Source organism: Crotalus tigris, unplaced genomic scaffold (genome assembly GCF_016545835.1).
Source record: "Crotalus tigris isolate CLP2741 ecotype Arizona unplaced genomic scaffold, ASM1654583v1 scf7180000024387.2241675, whole genome shotgun sequence".
Taxonomy (NCBI): domain Eukaryota; kingdom Metazoa; phylum Chordata; class Lepidosauria; order Squamata; family Viperidae; genus Crotalus; species Crotalus tigris.
The window spans coordinates 1929425-1950291 of record NW_024100557.1 but is presented as its reverse complement, the minus strand read 5'-3'; the positions used below and the strand labels follow the sequence as shown (position 1 = coordinate 1950291).

At 36.8% G+C, this 20867-nt stretch overlaps 2 protein-coding genes across 5 annotated transcripts in view; one reads left to right on the top strand and one right to left on the bottom strand.

Annotated features, from left to right (window-relative positions):
• The window catches only part of LOC120301634, a 28677-nt gene extending 13032 nt beyond the window's left edge, over positions 1-15645 (bottom strand). Inside the window, exons 1-6 of one of the 3 annotated variants that reach the window (XM_039329121.1) lie at positions 15345-15645; positions 9020-9128; positions 7875-7996; positions 6914-7086; positions 4165-4274; positions 2083-2192 (exon numbers count right to left, since the gene is read on the bottom strand). In XM_039329121.1, the coding sequence (XP_039185055.1) occupies positions 2083-2192; positions 4165-4274; positions 6914-7086; positions 7875-7955 (474 nt within the window). In that variant the 5' untranslated portion in view covers positions 7956-7996; positions 9020-9128; positions 15345-15645. Of the gene's footprint in view, positions 1-2082; positions 2193-4164; positions 4275-6913; positions 7087-7874; positions 7997-9019; positions 9129-9170; positions 9309-9381; positions 9484-15344 lie in introns of those variants that run through there. The other 2 variants (XM_039329122.1, XM_039329123.1) reach the window with 2 other exon arrangements.
• IL23R (interleukin 23 receptor) overlaps positions 13634-20867 on the top strand; it is a 48241-nt gene continuing 41007 nt past the window's right edge. The window contains exons 1-3 of one of the 2 annotated variants that reach the window (XM_039329118.1): positions 13634-13737; positions 16978-17035; positions 20061-20192. In XM_039329118.1, coding sequence (XP_039185052.1) covers positions 20099-20192 — 94 coding nt within the window. In that variant the 5' untranslated portion in view covers positions 13634-13737; positions 16978-17035; positions 20061-20098. The remainder of the gene's footprint in view (positions 13738-16977; positions 17036-20060; positions 20193-20867) is intronic. The other variant, XM_039329119.1, reaches the window with a different exon arrangement.

Here is a 20867-nt window from a genome sequence, read left to right as displayed (position 1 = left end):
CATGCTCAAAAAAGTTAAGATGGCAACCATAACTGAGAGTTTTGATCATATCATTACAGCACCAGCATGACTTTTTTGACCATACTTTCCCCAAAACTGCATTATCCAATCTTCTATGCCCAAGATAGATTTGAATCAAGATTTTCATTTGCTGTTATGCTTTTTTATTGGAAGGGATAGACAGATGCTGAGTAGGATCTCTGAGGAGTTACTAGCAAAAACATCAACCATTCCCTTGTATTTAAGAAAGATGATGAAAAGGGAGAAATATTACAGTTATTGCTAATCTGTCATAAGGAAAAAAAATCTCTTTGCCCTTTCGAACATAAATATTTTCTACCATTATCTTTTCTCTTGGGAAAGACATCCAAAATGTGCCCTTTTTACCTCATAGTGTAATGCAGGAAAGCCAATTTTGTGTAGTATCATAGTTTTAAAGATTAGAAACCAGGAAATGGTGAGTTTTAGTCCCATCTTAGGCACAAAGCCAGCTGGGTAACTTTGGGCCAGCCACTCTCTCTCAGCCCTACAAAGCAGGCAATGGCATGCCACTTCAAAAATTGTTGCCAAGAAAATTGTATGACCAGGAATTAAGACCGATGTAAAGGTACTAAAAAGAAGAATGGGGTAATCAGAGGCAAAATTATAGCATTTCAGCAAACAACTAAGGATAAAACAAAACATTCAAAGGAGAGTAAAGGAATAATTCATATTACCTTTGTGTATACATGCTTTATAATATTCTAGAATGCATTGATTAGAAATATGCTACTGTCGATAATACAACAGTTGAATACTGCAATTACAGTATATCAAGATTTGACAGGGTGTTTCAGTTCAAAGGCAGTTTGATCTTTGAATCAAATTAATTTTTTGAATTGTATCATTGATCCAGATCAAATTATTGAATTAAACTTCTTGTCCCTGCATTGATTTGAAGGGTGATAGCCTTCACACATGGGTTGAAAGGCATTTTTCCCTTAAAATAGATTGTCTGAATCAACAATCTAATTCAGAGATTTGAATCAAATCAACCTAGAGATCCAAATCAAATCAATAGTTTACATTGGATTGCTTTGATAATTCAAGTCTAAACAATGTGAATCACCTCTGAGTTTAAGGGTTTTTTTTCTGCCTCAGAATTTTCTTTTTGGGGGGGTGTTCTGCTGATCTGCATTTAAGGCTCCCTCAACTATTATCCCTGTTAATGCTATACTCCCTTTGAACCACTTTCAGCTGCTTGGGGCCACAATTTTGGGATTCAGTGTATTGTATTCACCTTTTGGTTGTTAGCATGTGAATAACATTATGTTGGCTTGCAAGTACTTGCTAGATTAGAGATGCCAATTTACAGTGCTTTTTTTGTAAAAAAAAAAAAAAAAGGTGCCGGAACTCACACGTCATACAACCCGCCTTGCCTACCCTACAAGGTTCCATCCAAAAAAGGTGCCGGAACTCCGTTCTGGGTGTTCTATGACAAAAAAAGCCCTGCCAATTTATATATACACAATAGTATGATAATGCTGGAATAAAACTAAGGTTTTGGATGAATTTGAGACAACCTGGCCCAAACTGACTGGTACTGACCTCAGCATTAGTATGGATAACCTAGGCTATATCTTCTTTATCTTATTATGAATCTTTATGTGGAAGCTTTGATTGAATGAAGCTACGGTGGATGATATTACTTTGTATCTATCTGGGAGAAGAGTGACATATGGAAAATTATGATTTGGAATGGAAGAAGCAGAGAAGGTAAAATTTAAGTGAAATAAAAGAAAAGATGAAACAAAACTGAGATCATCACATGCTCCTTTAGGTGATTGGCTATGAAAAAAAATGTTTAAAAAGGAATTTTGTTGAATATTCTCCTAAATTGTAGTGCATCAGATTTCATTTCTTCTTTTATCATTTTTGAGATTGTGTTTTGTAGGTTGATTTGAATGTTTTAAGATTTTTCTAAAACATAAATTAAATCACAACATAGAAGAGTAAGGGGCATATATATATATATTGGCACTGTGTGATAAATTCTCTGGTTTTCAAGAAAAAAGGTATGAAATTCTCAACAGTACAACTTACATCTGACAATGTTTCTGGTATGTTCTGGATATCTGAAGTGGAATAAGCAGTTTTTTGCTTTGGCTTTTGTTTCACGATTAAGAAGTTTCCATCTGCATTCTTCAGGTTAGCTTTTAGAAATACATTATGAAAACAAAAGCCAGAATAAAATAGGAATAAATTTCACACAGCGTAAGTGCAGAGGCCTATTAGGAAAAAACAAGGCTGGGCTTGCCTTAAAGAGGGCATCTCTACATGACCTTGGCATCAATCTGGAATGCTTAAATGGATTGTCCAAACAATATACTTAAATGGCTTTAGATAAATCAGGTATTTACTCTAGTCTAGATGGACATTATGGAAAATGAAATCCTATATTTGAAACTCATAAGTTGGAGAAAGTTGTTCTACAATTAGAAAAGGTATTACTGAAATTAGGGAACATTATAAATGTTAATGCCAGTTACATATCCAAGAGAACTTGGTGTTTCATTGTATGTATCTGAAAGGATTATGTTACGCATTGAGAAGATTTTATCAGCATTGTTTAAAAAATACTATCACACATCAAAAGAAATGCTGATGTCAGATGCTACATAGAATTAAAGAGTGAAAATTTTATAACAAGAAATGTAAATGAGATGGCACTTTATTTCAACCACAACCTCCAAATTATATAAAATTTGAATATATTTCTCATACAGCAAACTACTCTTTTCCCAGATACCAACACCAACGTAGGCTTAATAAAGGAAAGACAAAAGTTATATGAAACAGGAGTGGAAGAAATGAGTTAAAAATTGGGGAAAATAGATAGGTAAACGGGTAGAACACAGAGAAGGGGAAGGAGAGGGGAGAGAGGAGTGAGAGGGGGAGAGAGAAATTTAAAATTTAGAATCCTTCATTATAAAATAATGGTCTTAGTACAGTGGTGGCGAACCTATGGTACGTGTGCCAGAGGTGGCACTCAGAGCCCTCTCTATGGGCACACGTGCTGTTGCCCCAGCCCCACCTCTCCCTGCAACCCTCTCCTCTCCAGCAGCCTGCCCGAAGAGGCTCCCCCAAGTGTGATCCACATGGAGCAGTGCAGCCAAACACATGGCAGCTGGCCAGCAGGGGCAAGACTCCGCCCTCGCACCCCATGACATGCAGATGATGCTGCGAGGTGTGGGCAGAGGGCATGACCGCCATGGTGTGCTGCAAGGCTGCCTGGGCAATCTGTGGTGAGTGGCCCTGCAGGTGAGCGGAGCAGGGGGTGGAGTGGGGGGCAGAGTGGGGGCAGGCTGGGGGCGGGCCAGTTTTTGGGCACTCAGTCTTTAAAAGGTTTGCCATCACTGTCTTAGTACATTACAATCTATATTTATACTCTATGGTAAACTATTGCTTTGTGGCTTAGTGCTCAAACTGTGATTTTATTACTGGGGTCACATAGTTTTTCCTTTTTTTAACCAAATCAGTTTTGCACATAAAGACTAGAAGTGCAGTCAGAACTTTGCTGGGCTTTGCTTCTTGCTTTGCACAAACTCCTCTGATAGGTGCCTTTTAAAAATTAAATTGTATGACATATTATTTATTTCTTGCCCAAACCTATTCACAAAAAGCAATTCACTTCCTTTGGGATTTGGGAACTTGTACTAATTCATTTATTATTTTAGAAACTGCAAAGCTTGAGAATTTCCTGCTTAATGTATTATGTGAACCCAGCTACCCTGGTTAGAAAAATATTATTTAAGTTTTAGCGCAGAGGTTCTTAATCTGGGGTTCATGGATCCTCTTGGGGCCTATAAGCAGATTTCAGGGGAGTCACAAACTCAGATGGGGAAAAAAATGCAACTTGATTTTCACTAATTTATTTTAAGCATTTAAATACATTTTCTGAAAAGAGGTTCATAGTTTTACCAGATTCTTTTGGGGTCCATGACCCAAAAAGGTTAAGAACGCTTGACTGAGTGGATTACATGATCCCAGGCAACTGTGATTTATTGCATAAATGTTGGTTAAATAAACTGTCGCTGACAATGATTAAAAAGCCAGCCACAGATTCCCAGTTGAAAACTTACTAAATAAATATAATGAATACGTCTTTCAGATCACTTTCCTTACATTTCAGATAGCTTGGAGCACTAGATGGCCTTACAGCAGGTTTGCCAGAATAATTATTCCTAGAGAAGTGTGTTGATAATTCAGACCTTGAAGCACTAGAAATATCACAGCTGTAAAATACAAGATTGGCTTAACATGAATATCCTGCAACAGTCCAAGAAAAAAACTTCAATAATTTGTGAACGTTTAGGGTGGATTTATACACACATGCATAGAACTGCTTTCTAAAGTGATCACAGGACTCTGTAAATAAAAAATTATTTTTTATTTATTATATTAGAAACTGAAGGAGCAAAGATAGTGCTCTCTCCTCCTCCTATTTGCCCCCCCCCAAGCTACAATTCTGTGAGGAAGGTTGGATGGAGAAAGTACAAGTGACCCAAAGTCATCTGGTGAACTTCCTTGGCTAAGGTTGTTCTGTGAGGATGAATACCTCAAGATTCTTTCTCCTAATTTTGCAATGGACTGCTTACATTGTTCATTATTGTACAGCATTGCCTTATATCAGTGGTTCTCAACCTTTCTAATGCCGCGACCCCATAATACAGTTCCCCATGTTGTGGTGACCCCCAACCACTTATACATCACCGGGTGCCAGGGGCATGGCCAAAGAAAAGGGGGAAAAAATGGCGGACAGCCTTGTTTGGCGACCCCCGTGAAATGGTTGTTCGACCCCAAATGGGGTCCAGACCCACAGGTTGAGAACCACTGCCTTATATGGAACTGGTTCCTCGGTGAAATCTGCCTGTGTTTACAAACACATCAAATCTGTCAGCTTTCCAGGCCTGCCAACTCCAATCAACCCAAGTTCTCAAAGATCTGCACCAACTTATCTTCAGGACACATTCAGAGTACTGATACTGCCTGAGACTAGATCAGCTCCAGAATCACCTTCCCTCTGTGAACTTGCTTGATGAATTAACTCAGTAAAGAAGGGGTTTTTTGGGGCCCAGAAGATAGGATGAGTCATTTTCATTACTTAAGCTCCCTAGCTGTGGGAGATGCTCCCTGAGTAGATGTGCCTGGGACCTCATCCCAGAACTTAGGAAGATGGTGAAAAACATCATTGCTTCCAAATTCTTAATAGTTAATATACTTCTATCAAATTTAAATGTAATAATATTTAATTTAATTGTAATATTTAATTTAAATTAATGTCATTTTAAACAAATGAACACATAAATAAATGTTTTAATCATGGAAAGATGTTGATTGTTGAAGAAAGAGGCAGGTAGGGTTCAACTTTAATCAACCAATCAATAACTCTGGTTGGTTTCATCCTTTTTTGTTTGTATTACTGAAGAAGAGCTGCCAAGCCTTCAAGTTAGTGTTTCCCTGATAAGGAGAAAGGCTAAAGCAGGGGTCTTCAAATTTGGCCCTTTTATGACCTGTAGACTTCAGCTCCCAGAATTCCTCAGCCAGGCACACTGGCTAAGGAATTCTGGGAGTTGGTCCACAAGTCATAAAAGGGCCAAGTTTGAAGACCCCTGGGCTAAAGCATGAGTTCCATCCAATGAGGAAAAACCTCCTAACTTCACAGTGACTACATTATTTTTCTACTTAGTAAATTTACGCCCCATTTTTCTGCATTGCTTGAGCAATATATTGCAAAAATATATCCACTCAGCTCTCCAGTACAGGTAATCCTCAACTTATGACCACAACTGAGCCCAAATTTTTTTTTTGCTAAACAAGTTAATTGCTATGTGAGCTTTGCCTCATTTTATAACCTTTTTGTCACAGTCGTTAAAATGAATCATGCAGATGTTAAGTAAATCTGGCTTCCCATATTGATTTTGCTTGTGGGAAGTTATCTGGGAAGATTACAAATGATCACGTGACCCCCAAGACAGTGCAAGTGTATTAAATACATCCCAGTTGCCTACTCCCAAATTTTGAGCACGTAGCCATGGGATTGCTGCTGCGAAAAAACAGTCGTCACTTTTTTTCAGTGGTGTTGTAACTTCAAACAGTCACTAAATGAATGATTGTAAGTCGAGGATTAACTGAACAGTTAATATCCTGGAAATGCTGAAAAGTAAATTGCTCTTTACGATACTGTGAGATTCTTGTTAAATCCTAAGCTTCAGGCTCCCCAGCAGGTCTCTCAAGGAGAAACAACTTTGCAGTTACCTTCATAAGAGCCAGTCAGATGTTAAATTTTATTTACATGTGACCAAAAATATGCACATACTACAAACTGAATAAGTGTATGAGGGGTACGTGCAGAAGCAGTTTGGTTTATATCACTGTTTCATGGAGTGGTGATAAAAGAATCTTTATTTCTTCTTCAGCAGGGTTGAGTGAAGTGATGATTTTTGGTTCCTTTTATTCAGCTTTGCGATGCTGATGGTAGTAAAGCTGAAAATATGGAATTACCCTAAGCCAGGGGTCTTCAAACTTGGCCCTTTTATGACTTGTGGACTTCTACTCCCAGAATTCCTCAGCCAGTGTGCCTGGCTGAGGAATTCTGGGAGTTGAAGTCCACAAGTTATAAAAGGGCCATGTTTGAAGACCCCTGCCCTAAGCTGTATAAATGTGTGTGTAGGTTGGAAAAGTGGGTGCCTTGCAGATGTTTAGGGCATCCCTTTACACCCTTTAAACTCTGGAAAATTTTCCATAAAACCTTCCACTACTTTTGAAATGTGGCTCTTGACATGCTACTCAACACTCATTGTGATCTTGACAGAAGTGGACAATACATGGCAAAACTGAAATACCTGCTCAGATCAGACCAAAGAAGTCTTACCTTTCAAGCAGCACAGCTGAACTCTGCTTCTTTTCTGTAATGTATGAATTATGTATAGATGGAATTGCTGGAATATTTGATTTCTTAGTTGTAGGGTCATAAAACAATTTAAAATCAAATGTCAGTGGAGTTCTCCGATAGGGTTTTAATTGTAGTTTCCCAAGATTCTGACACTGGTTTTAAACAAAACATATATGGAAATTATTAGTATCTAGCTTGTAAACTACTCACTTTTCATTACTATGTAAAGCACCAGGATAGTTTTTAAATATACTAATATTTACACAGATTGTGTGAATAATTAGCTACAGTAAGTCCTTTTTAAATAGCCCTATCAGGAAAGAGGCAGCCTGGCATTCAAAAGGTTCATTTTGGGATGATATCTAAAAACATAAAGACATACAAATGAAGGTAACATTTTAGAGAACACACAGGTAAACAGCAAATTCAGATCATCCAAAGTTGAAATTGCATTCCAATCAGAATGGGGCAAAAGATTCATCCTCTGCTCTGCATTCCCAAATATTCCAGAACAGATTTTGTGGGATGGATGAAGAACGACAAGGGATGAAGACAGGAGTGTCCACAGGGTGTGATGAAAAAAATCAAGATGGTTAACAGTGTTTCAGTTGCACAACAGTAGTAGCCACCATCTTGGCGTTTTTGACCCTGTGGATCCCAGGGAGGAGGAGACTCGTTCCTTTCAGTTCTGCTGATAGAAGCAGTGCCATTGTTCAAATGGGAAACTACTTATGAAACATTAATTGTCCTCAGTAAATCTGAAAAGTACTTTTATGCTTCACTCTGCATTTTATTTGTGCACAGGAAGTTCGAATCAGTTCTTAGAATCCTAATGAATCCAAGTTCCTGTGGTTTTCTTGAAGCTCATAGGAAAAAACATAGTGTATGTTCTAAAAACTGAATAACAACCATTTCTACTGTATATTATCTCAAAAGTTACCTCAACCATGTCATATTTGCTCAGTTTTTTCTTCTCATATCGCTTCAATACATCTAGTTTTACTAGTACCCTCTGAGCCATATTTACTTTTCATTTTCTATAGAGAGGTCAGTCCTTTAATTCTGAAAGAAAGAAAAAACAGATAAAACTCAGAATACTGAATAAGAATATGATGTGCTAAGGGATTATTTTATGAAGCTGGTCTAGTTGATGCCTGAACCATGAAACTATGTAAGCAAAGTTGCTAATCCATAATGCTAAATTATGCAATCAAAGTTTAACAAAAGGTTTTAGCTAAAAGGATGTCACTTCTTTAAAACACAAGAAGATACAGACTACTATCAGATTTGGGACCTATTTTATTCCTGGCTAGAGGAAAGAATGAAGGATTAGGAAATGAACATGTATTAGCATAGCAAACTCCAGACAACTTGTTGACTGGAAAAATTAACATATGTTGATGAAAAAAAAACCCAATAAAATCTTTATTAAAAAAAAGAAAACTCTGTACAGTTCAACGCACTAATATCACATTAGGCTAAATAAAGATCTTATTAGGATAAAGACAGGTAGTCCTCGACTTACAACAGCTCACTTAGTGACCGTTCAAAGTTACAATGGCACTGAAAAAAATGACATGACCATTTTTCACACTTATGACCATTGCATCATCCCCATGGTCATGTGATCACCTTTTGAGAAGCAAAATCAATGGGGAAACTAGATTCATTTAACAACCATGTTACTAATTCAACAACTGATTTGATTCACTTAAGAAGTGTAGCAAGAAAAGTCGTAAAACGGGGCAAAACTCATCTAACAAATTTCTCATTTAGCAACATAAATTTGGGCTTAATTGTGGTCGTAAGTTGAGGACTACCTGTAATGAATGATTATTCTTTATTCAAATATTTGATTGCCTTAATTGTGAGAATGGCAAAATGGCTCATTATAACATGGCGACATTATTGCGTGACAATTTACCAGTATAATGTATCACTGTTTTTCACCCTGAGGGGGTCTATCTTCATCTTTCAGTGTTATACTGCATGTATTTACTGTACCTTCATATTCAAAAGAAAAGAGATTGGCAAGTACCAAATTTCAAGCCACAAGAAGCAACATGGAGATTTTTCAATACCTACATCATTAGACAGTAGAAAGATTTCAAGAAAGATTTTTTCTCCAGTCATTGTTCAGGTTTATGAGATTTGCAATGCAGATAATCCACTGGTTCCAGTTTTAGATATGTTTCTGAAAAGCAAAGATGATTAAAAAGTATTTAATCATACGTACAATAGCAGGTGTACCATGTCCTGTGAAACAGCCTAGAAACAGCCTTCCAGAAACTCAAGCTGTTCTGAACTATAGGTTTGGGAAAGCTAAAATGTCAAGAACTTGCTCTTGAAAGCAAGTTAAAGAGTTAGAAAAGAAAGAACTTGAAGGAGGAGAGATGGAGGAGAGATGTGTGACAGAATCACCAGAGAATCTTTAATCTGTAATTCACCTGCTTCTGTGACATAGCTTTAGGTGTTCTCTGAAGGTCACAGTCTGATAGAACCTCATTACTTTTATTGTGTCATCATTATTGTCTAAAACTATGGTGACTAGCTTACTCTAATTTGCCAGTCTTAAGACTGCCTTGCTAGAATTTTCCAGTGTCGTGAGGAGACCGTGCATTAAGGGATCATCTTTGTGACATAGGTTAGGCACCTGTCTGTGCAAGCAAGAAAAAGAGTTAAAGATGAAATTTTAATTTGTTAGAATTTATTGAGGTATGAGTATAAATACAGTGTCAGAGAAGAGGAAAAAGCTTATTTAACATGAAGTGGTCACCATGTAGGGGTGTTTTGTTCAATTCTCAGTGGGGGGAAAATACAGCCTTGTAAACCTGAGCAGGGGTTTGGACTGCACTAGAAGATCTCCAATAACTCTGTTATTCTGTATCAAGCAAGCTTGAGCATACACATGCACAGAATTATGCTCATATAAAAATAACTCCTCACATGTGATAAAAGTTCAAAGGCATATGGATCTAATAATACCACAATGGTAAAATATAAGAGTACTTCTTGTTACGTACCATTTATAGCTCACATAACTATTAAATGTTTTTAAGGTGACCAACTGTCCTCCTTTAGGGAGGCAGTCCTCCTTTTGTGAGTTCTGTCCTCCCTAGAAAAGTGTCCTCCTACATGTCCTCCTTTTCGATATTTGAAGACTAATCTGCAGGGCTTTTTTTTTTCCACATAGAACACTCAGAACAGTGTTCCAGCACCTTTTTTTGATGGTTTTTTTTCAACTTTTGCATGAGCTGTGCTACTCCCCCTATTGGCTTTCAAAAGCCAATAGGAATTGCTGCTGAGTGCGCCAAAGCACCCGGCTGGCAAACTTTGCACATGTAAGTTGTCTGCAGCGAAGACGAATTGGCAGGAACTTTGCACCCCTCCCTGCTACCCAACTACACCATCTCCTAGTTAGTCCCAAAGATACCTGGAGGAGACTGGAGTGGCGATGCCACGGTAACTTTCTCTTGATCTTCGGCCCTGCTAGGGCAATAATGGCTGTGGGTGCCAGAGGGAGGGGCGGCGGGGCTGCTGCGGGTGAGGGTGTGAGGTGCAGCAGTGGCCGGCTGCCCCCCCATGCTGTGGAAGCCGCGGGGGCTGCTTTACACAGGGCTGTGCAGGGTGGGCAGTGGTGTTGGCGGGGTGGCTGCAGGTGGGGTGTGTTGATAGCGGGCTGCCCCCCGGGGCCGGAGCCAGTGCAGCTGGTGCTTTGGGAGCTGCGGGGCCCGCTCTACATGGTGGGGCAGCATTGCTGGTGGGCCGGCTGCGGGCAGGGGCATAGCATGTAAGCATAATTACAATATAAAATGATTTTGTTACAAATGTTTTTATTATGCATTTATCATATTATAGTGTATTCTGTATTATTGTTGCAATGAATAAAATGCTTTTTTTATTTACAATATCTTCAATTTATTTGTGTTCTCCTTTTCATTGTAAAAAAGTTGGTCACCTTAATGTTTTGATAATCAAGTTTTTCTTTTCAGCTCCCTATTTCACAATCACAATTATGCTTCTGCTATTCTCTTTATGTGTCAGCTCTTCAAGGAAACTGAATCCACAAGTTTAAAGACTGGAACTATGTTTAATGATACAAGTTATGGTGAAAGAATCCTGAAAGCCTGGCTGTGGTTTCCTTCCTGCTCTCTTATGTCTCAGGGAAGCCATTCTAGCTTCCTCCCAAAGTTTTCTTTTTTCCCTGAGCTTAAAGCATGTTTTTGTTTATGTTGTTGTAACCCTTTCTGCATAATTTTTCCAAGGTAACCTCTGAGACTATATTATGGAGTAGATTTTGCCGCATTAACTGTAGTTTCTAATAGCAATAACATTTAGACTTATATACTGCTTCACAGTGCTTTACAGCCCTCTCTAAGCGGTTTACAGAGTCAGCATGTTGCCCCCAACAATCTGGATCCTCATTTTACTGACCATGGAAGGATGGAAGGCTGAGTCAATCTTGAGCAGGTGAGAATCAAACTGCTGAACTGCTGGCAGCCAGCAGTCAGCAGAAGCAACCTGCAGTGCTGCATTCTAACCACTGCACCACCACAGCTCATTAGGTAATAGGTCATATGTATTCCACAGAGATCTGGCCTGCAAATGTGCACGATTGTTCTCCAAGTGGATCAGCTATTGCCACTTGGTCCATGTTTAGGCTAAAACATGCATGTTTGATTTCAGGCATGGAGCAAAACTTGCATGTTCCACTGAGCTGTTTTGGAGAGGAGCAGGAAAAAAATCCAAGGACATTGGCAATGGGAGGAGTAAGCAGAGACAGGAAAAGAAAATGCTGAAGAGATTGGAGAACAAACTGGCAGAGAAGAATGAGAAAGAGATAAAAAGCACACCAGCTTGCTGACTCTATAAGAATCTTCTAGATCAGTATTTCCCAACCTTGGGCACTTGAAGACCTGTGGACTTCAACTCCCAGAATTCCCCAGCCAGCATTGTTGGCTGGGGAACTCTGGGAGGTGAAGTCCACACATCTTCAAGTGCCCAAGGTTGGAAAACATTGTTCTAGATTTTGGGCAAAATCTGGGATAACCAAAATATACTAGAATTTGGTTTGGCTGAACTGTATCCCACCTGCATGATAGAATTTTTAGAATATAGTGTGTATATTTCAGTTTTGAAAGAACATATATTTTTCATGTTACGCACAGGTCTAATTTCCTTCCTTCCTTCTTTCCCTTCCTTCCTTCCTTCCTTCCTTCCTTCCTTCCTTCCTTCCTTCCTTCCTTCCTTCCTACCTACCTACCTACCTACCTACCTACCTACTTACTTACCTGGCTGAAGATAATTTTAACCTGGAATTTCATAGACTTGAGTTCAGCATTTTAAGAACTACAATTAGGTCTCACTTTTGTGCATTATACATCCTGCCACCAACCAAATGTTAAACACTCAAAAATGGGTTAATTCATTCCCTCTTGAACTTAACAAGTTCTTTTAAGTCAAAACAACCATCCAGCCTCAGAAAATAAATCAATAAAGCATGGACTCACTATCACCATGACACCCTATGATCCTTTGAGAAATTCTATGTAACTCTGAAGTATATAAAACAACTTGTTATATACCCATAAAATATCACATGGCAGTGTTTCCACACTAAGCATTTACTGTGGAGTTGCTGTTCCTCTTGTGTATGCAAATTTGTCATGTCCAGTATTTTTTTTTCCGACTCTAAGATATCAACAGAAGTGCTCTGAAGTTAATGTTCCACATTCCATAGAATATAGCACAGTTTTTAGTGGCTTTGCTGTTCCTCAAGATGCAAGAGAAAAATAATGATATACTTATTTAAAATATTTAAAGTCACAGAACTGTTTTTATATATAACAACTAAAGTAAGACTATTATATGCTCAAAAATAGAAAGGCTTGACCTAACCTACAACAGAGGAATGATTGATGAAGATGATGGAACTTGCAGAAGTGGCTAAATTAACCTCTTCGAGAGAGAAAATCTACATTTATGTTTGACTAGAAAATCTTCTATAGAGCTTTTGTATGAAGCAAAAAGATGGTTCTGATGATTAGAAAAAAAGTTAGATAATAAAAAAAGTGAGGTGGGTTTTTTTCTATAATCAGAGTAAGAGAGAACTTTGTAAATGTACTTACTTTTGCTGCAAAAGGAAATAGCTTATGTTTTCTATTTTTTCTTTTAGATTCTTTCTATACATTTGCTTATATTTTTTCCTTTCTTTACTGCTTCTGCTCTGTTAGTTTATGTTCATTTTTATGTGTTTTGTAATATACATACATACTATGCAAAAAGCTGGCCTTTCTTATTGCTGTTTGGAAGTAGCCTTGACAATAGTTTTGTGCCAATGTTAGTTATTTTGCTACTAACAAACGTTACAAAGAAAAAGATACTATATAGTAATTCTGATCAAACAAATTGACCAAATCCTTGTTTTCAAGTTCTCAGAAATGAAGTTTTAGCTCTGTACTATAAATACAGAACTAACTTTATTCAGAGTGAACTGATAGGATCTGGAGGGCAGGGGAGGAGTGGGGAGAAAGCAGTAGACCTTTGAGAATTGTGGGTTTCCCCACAGAGTGACTCACAAAATGAAGATTTCTTAAGCAAGAAACACTAAAGTCTTAAAAGGTTCTTACTCAAGTAGGTCATGACTAAGAAGCTGCTTTTTTTCTCCTCTATTTCTATTGGTGCTTCTAGCAGTGAATTCTAAAAGACATGCAGTAAGAAATAAGACTTTCATTCGGCACCTGTTTAGTAGTGAAATCAAGTTCAAACACAGAAATGAGACACGTGGCCGGATGAAGAAAAAGGTAAAAATATGTTCAAATAATTGAAGCAATGAAGCTATGAGTTCTTCTTTTCGAGAGAGAGAGAGAGAGAGAGAGAGAGAGAGAGAGAGAGAGAGAGAGAGAGAGAGAGAGAGATCTGCAAATCCTCTACAGCAAATTGTGTTTGATTATTTTTAACATCTGAGACAAATTAATAAATGAGAAGGGGTGAACGTTTAATTTACATTAAGTTAATGTAAGTCTTCTGTTTTCCACATTTAAGTAGTATATTGCTTTTTTCCAAAATACAGGTTCGGTTTTGTTCATCTAATCTTTTGTGTTGAAAATATTTTTATGAAGCATTTTGAGCAGATACTGCTTGATTACAGCCTTTTCCTTCCTAGTTAACTGTGTTGATTCTCTTGCAAATGCGCATGGCATGCAAATGTACCTAGATGCAAACTCTACTTTTTCAGATTGCAGATACAGCTGAATCTATTTGAATTGTGCCAGTTCTTGGTCCTTATGTTATACTACTCAATATAAATGAAGTATATTTATAATAAAATTGATTTTATTCCTATATATATATTAAGAACTAGAATAAATAGGACTTCTGGTTCCGGATCACGGCGCTCGCAGCTGCGCAATGAGACTGCTCTCCTCGCCACCTGATTCTCCGCTGCCCATAGACTCTTAATCAGGTCAAAAAGCCGCCTTGGAGGGGCAGCTACCAGTGAGGAGATCCTCATCATCCTTGGGAGAGTGGCAGCTTCTTCCAAGGACCAAGATTGTTTCTTTGGGCCGTCAGTGGAAAGAGCGGCCAGTAAAATGGCCGCTCACTTAGCTGCCTGAAACCAGAAGTCAGAAGAACATCTAAGCACAGGAACCACCATGGCTGAGCCAGATGAGACTTTTTTCTCTTCCTCTCTTGGTTCTCCTTTTTTTGTGTGTGTGTGTGTGCCTGTAAAAAGCACTTTTGAAATCATTTCCCTGCTCTGACAAAGCGGCGTTAGTGAGTGTGGGAAAAAGAAGCTTATGGATTGAATTAATTTTTCTCTCTCTATTTTTACTTTATTTTTTATTCACTTTGAGGTCTTGGAAAATCTTTTTAATATTGAATATTATTTACTATTGGACTTTGTCTACATCTGAAGAATTATATTTTTTTCTACGTTTTCTGATCTTGTTAATGATATTTCTGGTGTCTGGGAGGAGATTTTATATTCTACTGAGGACACCTTGTGGATAAAGTTAAAGTTGTACTATTTCTTTTTCTGTTGGTGAGATTGGCTTTGACCTTCAGACTACCATAAAAAGGAAAAGACAAAGAAATTCAACAGCTGTATTTGTGGGGGTGGATACTGATTAAATGTTCTTTGAACACAGCCTCTATTAAAGATACAGATTGTTTCTAACTTTCCTTGAAATGGAGAAATCTAATGTTCAACTTGACTATAAACTTGTATTGGAAAAACCTTATGAAGCTACTGACCAAATACGTTTCCAAATAAAAGAGTGTACTATGGCAATAAAAAAACAGACATTTTGCTTTGGACTTACAAACTGACCCCCAGACTACATCTGAGTATTTTATAGATAAAAAAAACAACAGAAGCGGAATCAACTAAGATCAAAGAAGATTCTACCTTATTTTATACGCTTGCTGATGAGATCTCCGAGGAACCAAAAAGAACTGTAACTGAACCACTTACAACTTTAAAATTAACAGAAATGAACAGACAAGCTCAACTAACTGAAAACTATGGCAACTACAAAACTGGTCATAATTGAGCCTGTTATTCAACAGTTTCAAATGTGGAGACTTGACTCTTTAAAACAACAAGGGATTACTTACAAACAAGCTAGGTCTTTAAAACATAAAAGGAGACGCTCTTGTTTGACTCAAAGGATACTACAAGGCATAAAAAGTGATTTATTCATTGATATAGATGCAGTGTTATGGAAACCTGTTTTGCATAAAAAGAAACCTAGAATAAGATTTAAGAGTTTTGATCTAAGGTTCTATATATTGGATTTTAAGGCTTACTAGATATGGATTGATTTATGGCTTAAGATGATTAAATAAGATGTTAGATTGAATAAAAATTAATTTAAGATTTGAATTTAATAAGAAGACATTTGTCTATATATTAATAGGTTTGTTGTGGTAATAGTAAATTTGGGAGGAGGTTAAAGGAATTTGACACAGGTATTGAGGGAGTGATAGTTTTTTTTTCTTTTTCTCTTTTCTTTTTTGAATTAATATTTTTACTATTAGGAATGATAGCTATTTTGTAATGGAAGAAGAATAAGAAAGAAAAAAAGAAGATATGATATAAACAAATGTTTATTAATTATGTTATGGAAAAAGGGAATGGGGAGACACCCGAAGTGTTAATTATGTATTTAGAGTAACAATATGGAAGATAGTAACTGAAATAGTAAAGCTTTATACAGGATTTGGACTTATTTAGATGAAATGTTACTGATTAAAAAAAAAGAAGGAATGTTATTAATAAATGAATATTGATTGTGTTAATGGAAAAAAAGGTATGGAGAGACATTTGAAGTGTTAATTATGTATTTATGATACCAATATGGAATATAGCAATTGAAATAGTAAAGCTTAATATAGGATTTGGATTTATTTAGATGAAATCTTATTGATGACTGTTTTGACTGACTTAGTTGTACTGAAATATATTAACTTGAATATAATATACTACTAGAGGGAATAGAGAGGGGTGCATTTTTTTTAATGATTTAATTTGATCTTTACGAGTATGATTTTGTATTTGGACAATTGATTGCCCTGCCACCACAGTGATTCTTAAGCACTGGTTTGTAAAATGAAAAAACTAATAAAACTTGTTTTTTTAAAAAAAGAACTAGAATAAATACAACCACGTTTAAACTGTTTCTTCCCAGTAAATACAAGAGTAAAAAAGGATTTTATATATTGAGCTATAAAAGAAAAGCCAATATCTATAGCAGTCAATCCCTTTCCCCTTTCCCCTTTCCCCTTTCCTTTCCTTTCCTTTCCTTTCCTTTCCTTTCCTTTCCTTTCCTTTCCGAGTCACTGTTGACCCTTAGCAACTTCTGGGAGAAGTCACTGCAGTTTTATTGGCAAGGTTTTTCAGAAATGGGTGCCATTGCCTTCTTCCTGAATCTGAGAGAGAAATTTATGTCTTTGTCATAAAAAGCAATTGTTATCATAGAAAAATCTGTTAAGAAATCAACTAAAGGGAACAGATCCTTACAGGGCTTTTTTTCTCATAGAACGCCCAGAACGGAGTTCCGGCACCTTTTTTGGATGGAACCTTGTAGGGTAGGCAAGGTAGGTTGTATGATGTGTGTGAGTTCTGGCACCTTTTTTTTTTTTTTTAGAAAAAAAAAGCACTGGATCCTTATCTAAATCCTAGATGCTCTCATCTTCTACCATGAAGTAATTGCTACTGAGTCAGTTGCCAAAAGTGATACATTTAGGAGATTGCCAGTGATACTGGTTTTCCAAAATGGAAAACTGAAAAAAAACCACTGAATATTGATAAAACGAAAGCTAAAGGGGGAAGTCAAAGCATTCAGATCTCTCAAGAAATATTAAACTAATAGACCTTCAGCTGCTAGAGTCTAACATACAGAAATGGAAAGATATCATGTTCAGGAATTCTTCGGCATGATTTCCAAGCCAAATGAACAAATGAATGAGAGAAAATGGTTCCTTCAGAAAAAATAAATCTTGCATTAACAAGGAGAACAAAAAAAACTCAAAGCCTTTCCTCCCTAGAAATTTACAATATAAGTAAAGCAGCCTGGCAACTCCAACTTTCCTCTATGTTTAGATGACATTGACCTTCTTATCTCTGTGATTTAAATAATCTTTATCCCACTGTTTTGTATATCACCAAGCACCCAATCCTTTCTCCTTAAATTGTAACAGCTCTAGGATAATACAACAAAAATGAAGTAATCTTCACCTGTTTGGGGGAGTAGTATTCATGTGATCAGATCAGCTTTGACTTTCATTGCAAATTTCCCTCCCTAGATTTCTGGGAAGATCTAGGGAGGCAATTTCAAATATATGCTTATCTTCTATGACAAAATGTCTAACATAGTAATGAGAACACAGTGCATGGCAGGGCAAGGATTGGGATCCATTAAGATTGGCTAGTAAGCAAGTACACAAAAAATGTAAGGAGAAATGCAAAAATGATAATAATTAAAGTTATTTAGCTATCTAGCCATTAATGGGGGATGGAGTTCCAGCACGTTTAACAAAAATGCATTAAAAGAGAATAAGAAAATTGCAAAGAAGCTGAACTCTTTGCATTGGTCTTCACTGCAGAAAATGTTGGACGGTGCTTAAACTTTTGCCAAGAAGATAAACTATGTGGATGGTTATCCCGACAACAGATTCATTCTACTTGATAAAGAGTGGGGGGGACAAATCTATCGGGTCCAGATAATATCAAGCTATAAAATTGCTTCAATTATTCCAATGTGAAAAGGAGTCAATGTTCTAATCAAAAGACGAAGCAACTTTCAAAGATTGGTTTTGTACCAGTAGACTGTAAAGCAGCCATTCTAACAAGGTTTTTAAAATCAGGGCAAGGATCTTGCAATTTACATTCAGTTTTGCTGTATATCATTTTGGATAAATTAAGAAAAATCATAAAGATAAAATTATTGAGGAGATATACAGGTAGCCCTCGACTTATAAAAGTTCATTTAGTGACCTTTCGAAGTTACAACAGCACTGAAAAAAAGTAATGCCCATTTTTCACCCTCACGACAGTGGCAGCATCCTCATGGTCACATGATCAGAATTCAGACATTTGGTAATTGACTCACATTTATGGCGGTTGCAGTGTCCTGGGGTCATGCGATCATCTTTTGTGACCTTCTACAGGCAAAATCAATGGGGGGAACCAAATTCACCTAATAACCGTGTTACTGACTTAGCAGCTGCAGTGATTCATTTAATAACTGGGGAAAAAAAGGTCATAAAATGGAGCAAAACTCAATTAACAAATGTTTTGCTTAACAACAGAAATTTTGGGCTCAGTTGAGGTTGTAAATCGAGGACTACCTGTATGAGGTTTTGCTGAAGGGAAACCCAGTATTTGCCACCACATCAGATTAGGTTGGAGACAACAGGTTCAAATGTTCTCTAAACTGTGAGGTATTCTGAGTCATTTGGGGCCAGTCACAATTTTCTATCGAATGTATCTAAAGATGTTAGTGATATAAGATTAGAGGACAAGAAGTAAAGTCATATTTTGTTCCTGGAGAGAAAAAGGTGAAGAAAAATGAAATAAATAAGAAAAGTATCATCTTACCAATGAAAGAGAATATTTGTAGTTCAGAACTGAAATGAGGGACATTGGTGCTCTCTGAGCTTAGTTGGTTTTTTTTACAGATATTTTAGTACCCAAACTAGGTAATATCATCAATGCATTGTTTGGGTAATGAAACATCTGCAAGAAAACAACCAAGCTCAGAAAGTATCAATGACCCCTCAGAATCATCTTAGGCTTATAAAATAAATGTCTATCAAAAATCAGTAAACATGTTGGCAAAAGTAAAATTTTAAGTTTGTTTTCCTTCAAAGAGATATTAACAAAAGTTGCTGTCTAATAAGCATACTTTGGATGGTTATGTGCTCAGGCCAGCCATTTTTGTTCTGATGCTGGTCTTATAAATACTTAAAAATGTTCTGTTTTATGATTCACACTTTCCAGAACAAACCTGTGGCCATATTGGTTCAATATAGGTTCAGATAATCCAAATCAAATATTCTGAGACTTTCAAGAGATTCTGACTTTGAAGAACCTTAACAATTCACTTCTTAATCTTTTTTTAAAAAAAAAAAATGGTGCAACTTTTTAGTTGTAAAATTTGTATATACTCAAGAATGTCATTCTTCTTTTTTTATCTTTCTTTGGGATGATGTTAGCAGCTTTGTAAGATCTGTAAATCAATTGCCTAATTTTCTAGCCTTGCCTAGAAACTCTTAATCTCATAGCATTTTTGATACTTATCTTAAAATAAAAAAAATATCCGCTTAACTTAAAATAGTAATATCTTTCTATAGCTGCTGACAAGCAGAATAAAATGTTTGAAACAATATTTGCTGTCCTTAAAAGTTGTTCAAAAATATCTTAGTAGTAAAACCAACACTGTAGTACTGATTTTTTGTTAAGGAGAAATATGGGAAGCTAAATAGAGAGTTTAAAAAAGAATGAAGAAATGTATTTCCAAAGCTAACTTTGTCTTCCCCATTCAACAATTTGGTAGTGTTATGTTAAATATTTTTAAAGCAATATTGGTAGAGAAAATCATATTGTGGTTTTTTCTTTTAGACAATGTCTTTTGACAAAGGTCCAACTTCTTCCAGATCATGGGAATATCTAAAGTATTGTTGGTTTTAAACTTACTTTTCTGTAAGATTCCCCAAAGCCTTCTTTCTCATCGGTGCTTACCTAAAGGGCCAGGTAAGTATTATATCCTGTAGGAATTGGGAGAAACTAAATGCAGGTAGTCTCAATTTATAACCACAACTGAGCCCATTTTACGACCATGCTTGCCCAGAGTTATTAAGTCAGTCACTGTAGTTGTTAAGTCAGTAACATGGTTGTTAGGTCAATCTGGCTCCCCCCCCCCCGACTTTGCTTGCAGAAGGTCACAAGAGATGATCACATAACTATGGGAAACTGCAACCATCATAAATATGAACCAGTCACCAAGCATTCAAATTTTGATCACATGACTATTGGGATGTTGCAACAATTGTAAGTTGAAAAACTGTTGCAAGCCATTTTTTCCATGCTGCTGTAACTTCAAAGAGTCAATAAGCAAATGGTTATAAGTCAAGGACTACTTATAATCAGGTGGGGAGAGAGGGAGAATTAGTAGGGAATCCTAACACCCTATTAAATGTCTGAATATAATGTGGCTTGCAGACACGAGGATTTAACTTACAAGCAAATAAAATCAATACCAAAGTAAACGTAAATAAATATGAACATCCAATACATTTAACTATTAAATAGTGATGCATTTGATGGGGTTCTGTAGCAAAACCATAGATGAGCAAGGATGAGTTGGAAGTATCCCTTATGCTACACAAAGAATAAATTATGGTATCAAGAGGGTGTGACTGAGCTGAA